Source organism: Mauremys mutica, chromosome 5 (genome assembly GCF_020497125.1).
Source record: "Mauremys mutica isolate MM-2020 ecotype Southern chromosome 5, ASM2049712v1, whole genome shotgun sequence".
Classification (NCBI taxonomy): domain Eukaryota; kingdom Metazoa; phylum Chordata; order Testudines; family Geoemydidae; genus Mauremys; species Mauremys mutica.
Window position 1 is genome coordinate 15,487,323 of NC_059076.1, and position 12,694 is coordinate 15,500,016.

The 12,694-nt window shown below is 51.9% G+C and overlaps 1 protein-coding gene across 2 annotated transcripts in view; it reads left to right on the plus strand.

The window, feature by feature from the left end:
* Positions 1–12,318, plus strand: part of LOC123371138 (growth-regulated alpha protein-like) — an 886,915-nt gene extending 874,597 nt beyond the window's left edge. Inside the window, exons 1-4 of one of the 2 annotated variants that reach the window (XM_045018406.1) lie at positions 6,687–6,952; positions 7,346–7,472; positions 7,572–7,655; positions 12,190–12,318. In XM_045018406.1, coding sequence (XP_044874341.1) covers positions 6,865–6,952; positions 7,346–7,472; positions 7,572–7,655; positions 12,190–12,211 — 321 coding nt within the window. In that variant the 5' untranslated portion in view covers positions 6,687–6,864 and the 3' untranslated portion in view covers positions 12,212–12,318. Of the gene's footprint in view, positions 1–6,686; positions 6,953–7,345; positions 7,473–7,571; positions 7,656–12,189 lie in introns of those variants that run through there. The other variant, XM_045018409.1, reaches the window with a different exon arrangement.
* Positions 12,319–12,694: the final 376 nt, after the last annotated feature.

Below are 12,694 nucleotides of genomic sequence, written 5' to 3' on the forward strand. Positions count from 1 at the left end.
AATATACAGTATGAACAAGGGAGATTTTGATTATATTCCTACTAACACTAAAAAGAAAAGAGCAAAACATCATTCGTGCCCCTTGCCAATTTTGTTCCAGCTTCTTAAGTTGAAAATTAATCAATTTCTTTCAGACTTTCAGTTGCTGGTGATGCGAACTGGTGATGCTAGTCACTGGTTGCTGGCTGCTAATTATGGCACTGCTAATTATAGTACTGTTTTCACCTCGCTCCAATGAAATATCTGGTCAACAATTTCCAAGCAGAGGATCGACAGGAAAGCTACATTAGAAAGAGAGAAAATTGTGAGCCAGTTGCCCACACTTACTAGCTTTCTCTGCTGGTACTGCTTCAGACAGGGGTGGCAGGCTTGTAGAAATTTTGGTGGTGCCCAAACTCCATCCCCCCCAACTCTGCCCCCTACCTGCCCAAGGCTCTGGGAGGGAGTTGGGTGAGGGAGAGGTGCAGAGGGATGGGGTGCAGGGGTGAGGGCTGTGGGGTGTGGCTACAGATGAGGGGTTTGATGTGTGGGAGGGGCTCAGAGTGAAAGTAGGAGTGTGGGGGTGAGGTCTCTGGCTGGGACTGGGGATAAGGTGTTTGGGGTGCTGGAGGGGCTCAGGGCTTGGACAGAGGGTTGAGGATGCGGTGGGGGGTGAAAGCTCTGACTGGGGATGTGGGCTCAGCGTGGGGCAGTTCTGAGGATGAGTTTGGGGTGCAGGTGAGCTGCTCTGGAACAGGGGCCAGAGAGGAGGACTCCCCCCAGCCCTTTCCCTGCCGGCAGCAGCGAGCTCTGGGGGAGAAGCCCCCTGTCCTGCCCCCCAGCAGCACACTCACCCCCACCACTGTCACTACATGTGCTCCTAAGGCCTCTCTCAGGTCCAGGAATCTCCCTCGCCTTCCCCATGGTGGGTGCCAGGGGGGCACTGCATGCGCCTCCTCCCCCACTGTTGCCCCGACTGTAGCCTCACTGGGGCTGAGGGAGGGGGCTGCCTCCTTGCCCAGCATGGGGCAGGAGCAGTGACTGTGGGCCGGGGGGGGGGGGCTGTGCTGCTGGAGGGTCCTACCGGAAAAGGGAAGGGAAGGGCAGGCTCAGTCAGTCTGCCCTGGCAGTGAGAGGGGGGGCACTAGGACCCTGCGGCAGCAGTTGCCTCAGGTAGGCAACATGGAGCTGCCCTGAAGAGACCCTGTGTCAGTGCCTCTCTGCTCTGGAGCCCGAGAAAGGTGAGTGGGGGGTGAGGGCAGCAAATCGGGGTCCAGGGACACTCGGGGAAGGCATGGGGGGCCACAGGTGGGGCCGGGTCTCCTCCCCCCGGCCCTAAATATTCGTGGAGCTGGGCCCCTAGGCTCTGAATATTGCTGGTGCCCGAGCACCACGTGGGTATGGAACTCGCCGCCTATGGCTTCAGAATCATCTTCCAAAGATGACGGACCATCTTTCTTGGAAAGCAATCATGCAAGTGAAGATACGGATATGAACTTGTTCCCTTAGGAGAGGGCAGAAGACGAGACAAGCATTTCTGAAATCCAGGGCAAAAGCGATGAGGAAAGGGATGATCCACTTTTCCAACCACCTTACCAAACAGAAGGTGGAAAGAATCACAGTGCTAAAGAGGATAGAGTTGCCATTAACATCAAACAAGATCTGTCTAAATGGCCTTCTTTGAGGAGGAGTTTCATACTCAGTGTATCGAGAGAGGTTTACTTTATTTTCAGAGTTGTAACGACAAACTTATAGCTTCCGAGCTGCAGTACAAACAGCAGAAACAATCTCTCTGCCCTCTTTTCGAACAAAAACTACCAAACAGGGAGTGTTATCTGAGGCATCGGTTGATGTATTCTAGACCCTCAAGAGCAGATTTCTGTGTTGTGTGAAAATTCTTCTCATTGCCTAGCAATCTTAGCGCTGTCATAGTCCCAGGCTTTATCGATAGGAAAAAAGTAGCGGAGAAGATTTGTTCTCCTGAAAACGGTGTGGAACATTGCAATGCAATGGTAGCACGGCTAGTGCATTCGCAAAGCCAGAACCTCATGGACAGGGCAATGACACAGCTGCTTCTAACACAAAATGGTTGGAAGAAAGTTTTAAGGCATATTGTGACAGTTGTTAAGCTTCTTGCTGAACTCAGTTTAGCATTTAGAGGAAGGGAGGAAGTTATCAGCTCTCCTCAGAATGGAAATGATTTAGATGTTCTTGAAGCCATTACTGAATTTGACTCTTATCTAAGTAAGCATATTAAATGCTATGGAAACAAAGGGAAAGATCCCTCATCCTACTTGTCAGAAATAATCTGTGATGAGTTGTCAGGGCTGAATCCCCACTCTGACACTTGGAGTGCAGAAGGTGGGGGCCCGCAAGGATTCTAAAAAATTAATAACTGCCACTCCAGGCTTGTATTAAACTCCCAAGGTTACAGCTTTTCTCTGGACTTGGCTTGGTAAATGCTGCCACCACCCAAATGCAAAAAGACCCCTTGGACTCAGGAAGGAGCACTTGGGAATCCTCCCTGTGGCGTACCCTCAAGCCCTTTCAGAGTTGAGAAAGAAAACAAAGAAAATTAGCTGTTGCCACCAGCTAATCAAACAACATGCACAAACCTCTTAGGACACCAAAAATCCAATCCTGTTCTTAAAACGGTAAATTTTATTAAAAACAGAAAGGAAGAAAATACATCTTGAATTTAGGCTTTTGCTAGATTTTAAAAGAGTAATTCCAAAAATTAAGTACCCAAAATAGCTTTTTGGGGGTTCAGTTTAAAGGTTACAAGCAAACAAAAGCATCTGGGGTTAGAACAGAGGAGATCCACAAGCCAAAATAAAGAAATCAACCTGATCGCGTCTATCTAAACATTCTCTATCCCAATGATTCCTTCTAGGTATGGAAAATAATTTTTCATACCTGGTTCAAACCTTACACAGCATTGCTGCTTATAGCATTGATGTTCCGTGTCCCTGCAGCCCAGAGAACAACAAACAAAGGGAAAGTTTCTTTCCTAATTTTTAAAAAGTTCTAGCCTTCCCATTGGCTCTTTTGGTCAGGTGCCCACTTTCTTTTCTTTACCTGGGGAACTTTTTACCCCTTTACAGGTAAAGCAAGTAGAGAACAGCTACTAAGAGGGATTTTACAGCTAACTGGCTGGCTGGGTGTCCATCAAAGGGAGCTCCCGCCCCCCTTCATTTATCACATGAGTTCTTTGAGCTAATGGGATATAAGGGTTTAGAATTCATTGTAACTGAAGTCAAACAGGTGAAATACTACTCTTTGGTAGTAGACTCAACTTCTGATATCACTCATGTTGATCATTTTTCTGTCATTTTATGATACTGCTTACATGGTGACATGAATAAGTTAGGTTTCTACCAACTGAAAGCCACACAGGCAAGTCACTCTTCCAGACCATGAAGTCTTTATTGGATGCAAACAACACTGGTATTGAAAACTGCAGAGGTCAGTCATACAATAATGCAAGTAACATGTTTAGAAAGTATGAAGGTCTTGAAGCTCAGATCAAAAGACTAAACCCACTAGCTCTGTGTGTGCCATGGACAACTCATTCTCTGAACTTAGTTGGAACTTACAGCATTGATTCTTGCATGGAAGCCATAAACTTTTTCTGTTTTGTTCAGAAACTATATGGTTTTCTTGCAGCATCACCCAGGTGATAAAAGTTTTGTGCAACAATCTTACCAAAAGTGAACAAGGAACTCCCCTTGTCCTAGAATCCCTGTCAGATACGAGAGGATCCTGCCATGCTGAATATTGTAAAACAATTGTAGTGAACTATGAGAGCATTCAACATTGTTTGAAAGAAATATCAGAGAATGCTGAGGGAAAGAGTGAAATTCCAAAGGAAGCATGATCATTGTACAAAAGACTTTGCCCATTGGAAACTGCACTTATGAGTAACTTATAGGATGTGGTACTAGAAAGTTTTGACAAAACTAGTGTAAAGCTTCAAAAGCCAGATCTGGATCTTGTTGTTGCTGTTCATTTGCAGACTTCCTTGTCAGAGTTTGTCATGAGCTCACAGTCTCCATTGGATGATTTTGAGTAGTAAGCAAAACAACTGGGAAGTGATGTTGATAATCTAATGCTGGTGCCACTCTATACAAGGCCACAGGCATCAGCTAAAAACTGACAAACTCACAGTGAGAAGCCAGACCAGCTCACTATGATTCAAAGTAGATGATAAAATGTATAAGAATGCGTTTAGTGTTTAAACTTAATGAAAAACTGGTGAGATGTTGCATGCGTAGTTTTCAATAATCTGTACTGTTATAATGTAATAGCAAACACTTGCATTGTATATACCCCTGTAACTAAATAACCCATCAAACGAGAAAGAAGCCTTGGGTAATGCAAATGAAGAACTTTAACAAAAAAGTGCTAAATCCTGTGCATGGAAAGCAAATGGTCATTATGTGTGAGATCGAAGACTTTGAAGTCCATTCCTTCCCTCCTGTCCTCCGCATGAAGAAGAGACCTGTGTGGGAACTGCTGCTGCCAGCTTAGGTTCTGTGAGAAGCTATAAATACGGACACAAGGAAAAATTCTTTATCTCTGGACTGTTTGGATTCTTACAGAGCAGAATAATGGAATGAGAAGACAAACATCCCCAAAGTTACTCTGGTTAACCCTAAAATACTTTTGGGAAATTGGCAGATTACTACATCTCTGCCACCTTCTGAAATTATAGACTGTGATTCACCTGTACATATATTTTTATCTGCTTTAACCTCTCAATAACTCTCATTCCTTTTTCTTAGCTAGTCAACTTTTAGTTAGCTTACTACAGAACTGACTACCAGTGTTGTCTTTGGTGTGAGATCTAGGATGCAACGTGCCCTGGATTAGTGACTGGTCTCTTGGGACTGGGTGTAACCTGAAGATGTTGTGATTTTGGGTGTAAATTACCGTTTATCACATAGTCCATCTTGCCTGGGTGGCGAGATATAATGGAGTCACTCAATTATAGGACTGTTAGAGTAGTTCTAGAGTTCACATTTGTTACTGGCTTGGTGAAATCTAAATATAGAAGATACCACCAGTTGGGGGTGTTTACCCCGCTTTTGACAGTCTGCCCTGAGGCAGGCCCTCACGTTTGTTGTGAGCCACTCCAGACAGAATCACAGATGAGTCCTACCTGAAGAATACAAACACACTGGAAAGCAAAATCTTCCCAATGGCAAAAGTGACTTCCTTCGAGGAGGAAGGAAATGTGAGGTTGAGTGGTTCTGTGTTATTTAACCTTGACAAGCTAAGTTCAGAACTAAAACGAATACATCGATGTTATGCTGAACCAGCCACAAGGTCTGGCTTCTTTATGTCTCTGGGTCAAGTATGAAGGGAAGAGAAGATGAGAACATGCACTCAGGAGATGCTCTATGCTCATGGGAATGATCCAGAACCTGAGCTTTTGGCTACAATGTATTAATTTTCAACATTGTTATGATATTGTGACATGCAGGATAAGAGTGCTACTGGAGTCATCGCATTTTTGCAGACAAAGCTGGGAGTAATGTTCTCCGGAATGTATTCATTGAGATGAGCCTGTATTTGGCAGTACCATTGCCAGCTGTGAAGCAGAGAATTGTTCTGAAAGCTTGCCTGGGTGAAAACCAGTCTTTGGTCAAGGAGGCTAGAAAAAGCTTAATGCTCTTGTTGTTCTGATAATCGAATGTAATTTCCTTTGTACACTCTTGTTTGAGCAAATAATAACTAAATTTGTGACACTTAAGGTTTGCAAGGTGCCTGTTTAAACATGCAGCATTTCAGGACTTGGTGGTTTTTACTTTTGATGTTTGTCCAGCCAGTCTACAATCTGTTCATTGTGTTCAATTTCCTTTTAGTCAGTAATATGCATGAGGTTAAAGCAGCAAAGAGTCCTGTGGCACCTTATAGACTAACAGACGTATTGAAGCATGAGCTTCCGTGGGTGAATACCCACTTCGTCGGATGCAGGACTCTTTGCTGCTTTTACAGATCCAGACTAACACAGCTCCCCCTCTGATACTTGACTACATGAGGTTGACTTTCACAAACCAGGTACTCTTTGGCTTTCATTCATACCCTGTTCACATGAAAGGGAACCTCCAAAAAACATTAGCCCAGGGGTCTCCAATCTCCTTAATTGGGCCCTGCTTAGGAACAATGCATCTTTTAGGGGATTTCATCTGCTCTGTTCTCAATCTTTACATATGATTTAGTGATTTGATTGGCGAGCAGGGGCAGAGGGGATCTAGCGTTGGGAACGGATGGTGGCTTAATAAATTGAAATAACTAGCTGGGAGCTCAGAGCTGGCGGCTAGCCATTGTAATGGTTCTGTATTAATGGATTATTAATAATAATAAAAATATTCATGCATATTAACTACCAAGGTTGGAAGCTTAGCGTTACATTTCCTTGTGAAACGGAACCTCTGCCAGGCTGGTTAATGTTATTTTCCCCGGGAGAGCCCCAGGCACTCGTGGGGCGCTGGGTGCAGAGAGAACACAGCTCGCTCCTACTAATGATTACCTGGCTGCTGCTCGGCACGCAGGGCCAGTGACCCCCGGGCAGGCTGACCCCGCCTGGGCAGGGCCGCGGCGGGTTAGCCCCAGGCCAGGGTGTTATTTCCCTCCCACGCTCACAGCTGACTGCGCCTGACCCATCCACGGCCCATGTGAGCCACGGGATGGGGAATGGGAACTCCCCGCCCCGCCTCGCCTCCCCTCCCCTCCCGGGGTGAGTGAGCCCCGCACCACCGGATGGGGATCCCCTGCGGGTGCCTGACCCAGCGGCCATAAAAGCGGCCGCGGGGCGCTGCGGTGGCTCAGAGCTGAGCCGAGCCCAGATCCCAGCACCAGCCTCCGCCGCCAGCCCGGACCATGAGCCGCCCCCGGCGCTTCGCCCCTGGCAGCGCCCTGCTGCTGCTGCTGCTGCTGCTGCTAGCGGCCTGCGCCGCGCTGCGCCGGGGTGAGGGGCTCGCTGCGCCGGAGGGGGGGGGGCGGGACCGGGCTGGGGGAGTCTCGCTTCCCACTGGGGCTTGGAAGGACGGATCGGACCCAGGTGTCCGAGAGCCGGCCGGATGCGGGGAGTCCCGGGGGGATGGATGGGACCCAGGTGTCCGAGAGCCGGCCGGATGCGGGGAGTCCCGGCGGGGATGGATGGGACCCAGGTGTCCGAGAGCCGGCCGGATGCGGGGAGTCCCGGGCGGGATGGATGGGACCCAGGTGTCCGAGAGCCGGCCGGATGCGGGGAGTGCCCGGGCCGGGGGCATGGACCGGACCCAGGGTGTGTCCCGGGCCGCCCCCCTGCAGAGGATCTGGCCGCCGGCAGGAGCTGAGTCTTTCTCCCCCTCCCGGGCAGGTGCCCCCATGGCCGGCGAGCTGCGGTGCCAGTGCCTGCAGACCGAGGCCGCGGTGATCCACCCCAAGCGCGTCGCCCACATGGAGCTGATCCCCGAGGGGCCCCATTGCGGGGTGCCAGAAATCATGTAAGTGTCGGGGGCCTGCGCCCTCCCCCCGCAGCCTGCGCCCCCCTCCCCGCCCCGCCAACCCCGCGCTCACCCGCTCTCCCCTCTGCCTCCCCGCAGAGCCACCACGAAGCACGGCAAGAAAGTCTGTCTGGATCCCACCGCGCCCTGGGTCCAGCTGATCGTCACCAGGATCCTGAACAGGTACCTGCCTGGGGGTGCTCCGGGTGCTCCCAGCAGGAGCCAGCTCTAATGTGGGCGCTGCCGGGTGTCGCAGGGGGTGTATCGATGTAATGAGCCGCCCCCGGGGGGCGGGGTAAAAGGAAGATGGGACTTGCTTACAGCAAAAACAAACCCAAATCCCAGGCTTGGCTTCCTCGTTGAGTTAATAACCCAACCCGGTGCACTGGCTGGCAGCGGGACTGGGCTGTCCAGTGATGAGCTGCCAAAATCTTAACAACGGGTTCCCTATAAAAAGTTCTGATTTAACAACGGGTTCCCTATAAAAAGTTCTGATTTAAGGGATGTGCGACAGCATGTATTTTTTGTACCAATAGGGTTACCATACGTCCATATTTTCCCAGGAGGTGATTAAGAACCGAAAAGCCTGACATGTCCAGGAAAATACAGATGTATTTTAACCCTACCTAAAGTTCTTTTTTAAAAAGATGGGGCTGAACTAGAAATGAGCTCCGTTTCACATGTGTGGGTGGTGATCAGGGACAGTCTCAATTTTTGGGTCTTTTTCTTATATAGGCTCCTATTACCCCTCACCCCCGTCCCGATTTTTCACACTTGCTGTCTGGTCACTCTAGGGCAGGGGTGGGCAAACTTTTTGACCTGAGGGCCACATTGGGGTTGCAAAACTGTATGGAGGGCCGGGTAGCAAAGGCTGTGCCTCCCCAAACAGCTTGACCCCTGCCCCCATCCACCCCCTCTCACTTCCCGCCTCCTGACTGCCCCCTCAGGACTCCTGACCCATCCAACCCCCACTGCTCCTTGTCCCCTAACTGCTCCCTCCCAGGACCCCCACCCCTAACTGCCCCCCAAAACCCCACCCCCTATTCAACCCCCCTTCTCCTAGTCCCCTGACTACCCCCCAACCCTTATCCACACCCCCGCCCCCTGACAGGCCAGGGGACTCCCATGCTTATCCAACCCCCCCCCCCCAGTTGCCCCTCCCCTGACAGCCCCACCAAACCTCTGCCCCTTATCCAACCCCACGGCCCTGGCCCCCTTACCATGCCGCTCAGAGCAGCATGTCTGGCAGCCACATCACCCAGCCAGAGCCAGACACGCTGCCATACTGCTCTGCAGGAGCGTGCAACCCTGCCATCCAGAGCGCTGCCCATGCGGGAGCGTGGCTGCAGGGGAGGGGGATAGCGGAGGAGGGGCCGGAGGCTAGCCTCCCCAGCCGGGAGCTCAGGGGCCGGGCAGGACGGTCCTGCGGGCCGCCGTAGTTTGCCCACCTCTGGGGTAGACAGAGGGTCAAAGGAATAAGAGGAAAGGGGTTGTGGCAGATGGGGAGGTGGAAAGAAAAGATACCTGTCAGGAAAGAAAGTGAAAAGGGGGATGGCTGATTGGAGAAACATGGGAAGAGAATTGGAAACTGATAGAGGAGAGAAGGGAAGGTGGGAAAGAGAAGGGAGGGAAGCAAAAGGATTGAAGGAAGGAGGGTGTGGAAAACAGGATGTTGAGGAGAAGATCTGGGAAGGGGGATAGAAGAGGAAGGGGATGGAAAGAGATGGATAGAGGTGGTGGAAAAAGTAGGATGTGAAAAGGAGGCTGGATGGAAAAAATGTGAAAGGGAAATGGATGGTGGAGATTAGGAGGAGATATGGAAAGGGGGCTAGAAGGAGAAGGTTAGGAGGAGGGATGGAGGGAAGAGGGTCGGGCAGTTGCTCCGGGCCTCTCGCTTGGCGGCAGCTGTGGTGGGGTCCGGGGCGCTGTAACCCGAAACCTCCCGCCCCTGAGTGCAGCGGAGGAAGGAGGAAGCGGCTCGGGCCGGCAGTGAGTGTGTCCCACACCAAGGGGGGAGCGCTCCGGTTTGTTCACTGGCGCTTATGGCAGCTGTGGGGGGGGTGTGTCTGTGCCTCCTTTGCGGGGCTCTCCCGGCCCCGGGTGGGATCTCGCTGCCCCCTGCTCCTGCGGCCTCCCCGGCCCCACCCTTTCCCGAGACTTTGCCTCCCGCACCTGCCTTTGTGTGCGGAGGAGGGACAAGCCCGTGCCGGAAGGGAGGCTGGATTTTAGGGCAGAGGAGCAGCCGAGCGCTGCATCTCTGATTGCAGAGCCGGGGGGCCCAGCCAGCGGCGGCGGGGGGGTGTCCTGCTTCTCGCGAGCCCTGCGAGCTGCCCAGGTCCCGATCGGGGCCGCTGGGCCCGGGACAGGCGCTGCGATTTCCCGTGTCACCGTGCAGCGCGGGCGGGCTGGGTCAGGAGCTCGGGGGCCGGGCAGGACAGTCCCGCGGGCCGGATGTGGCCCGCGGGCCGTAGTTTGCCCACCCCTGCTCTAGGGTGTGCACATGTGTGGGTCCCAGCTGCTCCCTGCCCCCCCCCTCATTAAAGCAGGTGTGCAGGGTTACTGCCCTGGGAACTGCAGGGCACCAGTGGATGTGGGGCTGGCTGCAGATAGGGGCGTGGGGCAGGGCTAGCTGGAGGCAGGGAGTGACACGGGCTGGCTGTGGGCAGGTGATGCAGACGGGCGGGCTGCGGGTGGCTGTGGGCAGGGGGTGGCTGCGGGCGGCTGTGGGCAGGGGCTGGCTGGGGGCAGGGGCTGGCAGGGGCTGGCTGGGAGCAGGGGCTGGGGGCAGGGGCTGGCAGGGGCTGGCTGGGGGCAGGGGCTGGCTGGGAGCAGGGGCTGGGGGCAGGGGCTGGCAGGGGCGGGCTGGGGGCAGGGGCTGGCAGGGGCTGGCTGGGGGAGGCTGGGGGTAGGGGCAGGCTGGGGGCAGGGGGGTGGCTGGGGCTGGCTGGGGGCAGGGGGGGCAGGGGCTGGCTGGGGACAGGGAAGGCGGGGGAGGGGCTGGCTGGGAGCAGGGGCTGGGGGCTGGGGCTGGCAGGGGCTGGCTGGGGGCAGGGGCGGGCAGGGGCTGGCTGGGGGCAGGGGCTGGCAGGGGGCAGGGGCTGGCTGGGGGTGGCTGGGGGTAGGGGCAGGCTGGGGGCAGGGGGGTGGCTGGGGCTGGCTGGGGGCAGGGGGGCAGGGGCTGGCTGGGGACAGGGAAGGCGGGGGAGGGGCTGGCTGGGGGCAGGGGGGTGGCTGGGGCTGGCTGTGGGCAGGGGGTGGCTGTGGGCAGGGGCTGGCTGGGGGCAGGGAAGGCGGGGGAGGGGCGCAGATACTCACACGGGGGGGGGGGGGCTGGGAGCAGCAGGACGCAGCCGGGGACTCACCAGGCAGGAGCAGGAGCCCCAGGGCCAGAGGTCCAAAGAGCAGGAGCAGCAACAGGGCCAGGAGGCAGCTCACATGGCTCTCGCAGCACAGCGCAGCGCCCCCCGGCGGCCGGGAGGAGGAATTACAGGCTTCCCAGGCAGAGCCCATCAAAGCTTCCCTCGCAGGGAAGCTAGTTAACAAGCGGTTCTAAAACCGCTTCTAAATTTAACAACGGGTTCGCGCGAACCCATGCGAACCGGCTCCAGCTCACCCCTGGGGCTGTCCAAAGACTGTTCTTTACAGAAATGTTTCCCCTCCACTTGATAGACTGTTTGTCATCATTCAGAAATTGTCCTGCGAATTGATTCAAGCATCAGCACAGGTTACTAGTCAAAGCCTATTAAAAGGGGAGCTGGATTCACCCTAGGACTGTGCATGAGATTTCCAGCCTTTAAAAGTGGTGTGATGAGCATGCAACTTGGTATTGGCTACCCCAGGTGCTCCAAAGCCATGATATAGACACGCACGATTTTTCTCCACCCCTGGGCTGGCTGAAAAATATTAACAATATTTACAAAGCAATAGAAAGAAAAGTAAGAGCCTTACAGAGCCGCATGCAAATCAGGGCTTACTATTAATTTTCAGATATCTGATTAGTGTGACTTCTTGTGATTAAAGAGCCCATTCCAGCAACCTGGTGCTGGACCCAGTTCTGCAAACACTTACACCTCTATCTTCGTTACTAGCTTAAGGAATAAAACTACAGGCATATTAGTCTGTGCATTGTAGAACTGGGTCCTAGATTGCTTTCTTTGATGCTACACTAACCCTATGTATTTCTGTTCTGTTCCAACACAAATGAAGGTAGTTTTAATGATGATTAGCATATCTCTATTGGTAGAAATTCATTTCCTAAAATTGACCTTATGTCTCTTGTAAATATAAAAAAACAAAACAAAACCAAATAACCTTTTAGTATCCAAGTGACTTGTCATCCATTCCCATTGGGTCCAGATTCTGCCACTCTTACTCATCCTGAGTAGTATCTCATTCCCCCAGAAGTATCACTGAAGTCAGCTACAACTGGTTCGTGTTACCTATTTCCCTTTGTCAGTCTGGCTGAGAGAACCTTTACCAAATAACGGACCCTATGACTTCAAGGGAGAAAGCCTGGCTCGGAAACACTCATTGTTCAAAGCAATATATAGCTGAGGGTTGTCAGTTATTTTGGAGTTCTCTGTTCACTTTTCAAAATACTAAGTGCTGTGATAATGCCATTCATGGCAAAACTATTTCCCTTTAAAGCCAGTCTGGGTCTTATCACATTGCCTGCGTGCATAAGTGCTGATTTTAGCTCATTTCATTTTCCTTTCAGTACAACATCAAAAAAATCATGAAGAAAACCTCTGGATTTGCCTGCATTTTGTGAGCCAGGGACTGCAAGAAAATAATTCTATCTGTGAGACACACTGAATTTGTGCTCATCCTATTTATTAAATATTTGTGTGTAATACAGCAAGATTTTACTGTATTTATTTAAATATTACAGCATGCTTTGTAATTAAGGTGGCTATGTTAACTCCTCACTAAGAGGAAACAGAATCAGAAAGTAGGATTCATTGTGTGCTAGTAGCAAACGCTTTTACAAGCAGTCCTTTTGTGGACCACTTCAGAAGATGATCTTACGGACATTCTCATCTCAATACTCTGATGATGTCCACTCTTCGGTTATCTTTCTGCACACCATCAGGAAGAGCTCTGGACCACGGAAAAGAGTTTAGGAACCCCTGTATTCACGTATTTCATGAAGGCATCCGCTGTCTCCAGTGTAATACATGACAGCCCAGTGTTCAAAAGTAAGAGATGGATTTTTGTTTAGT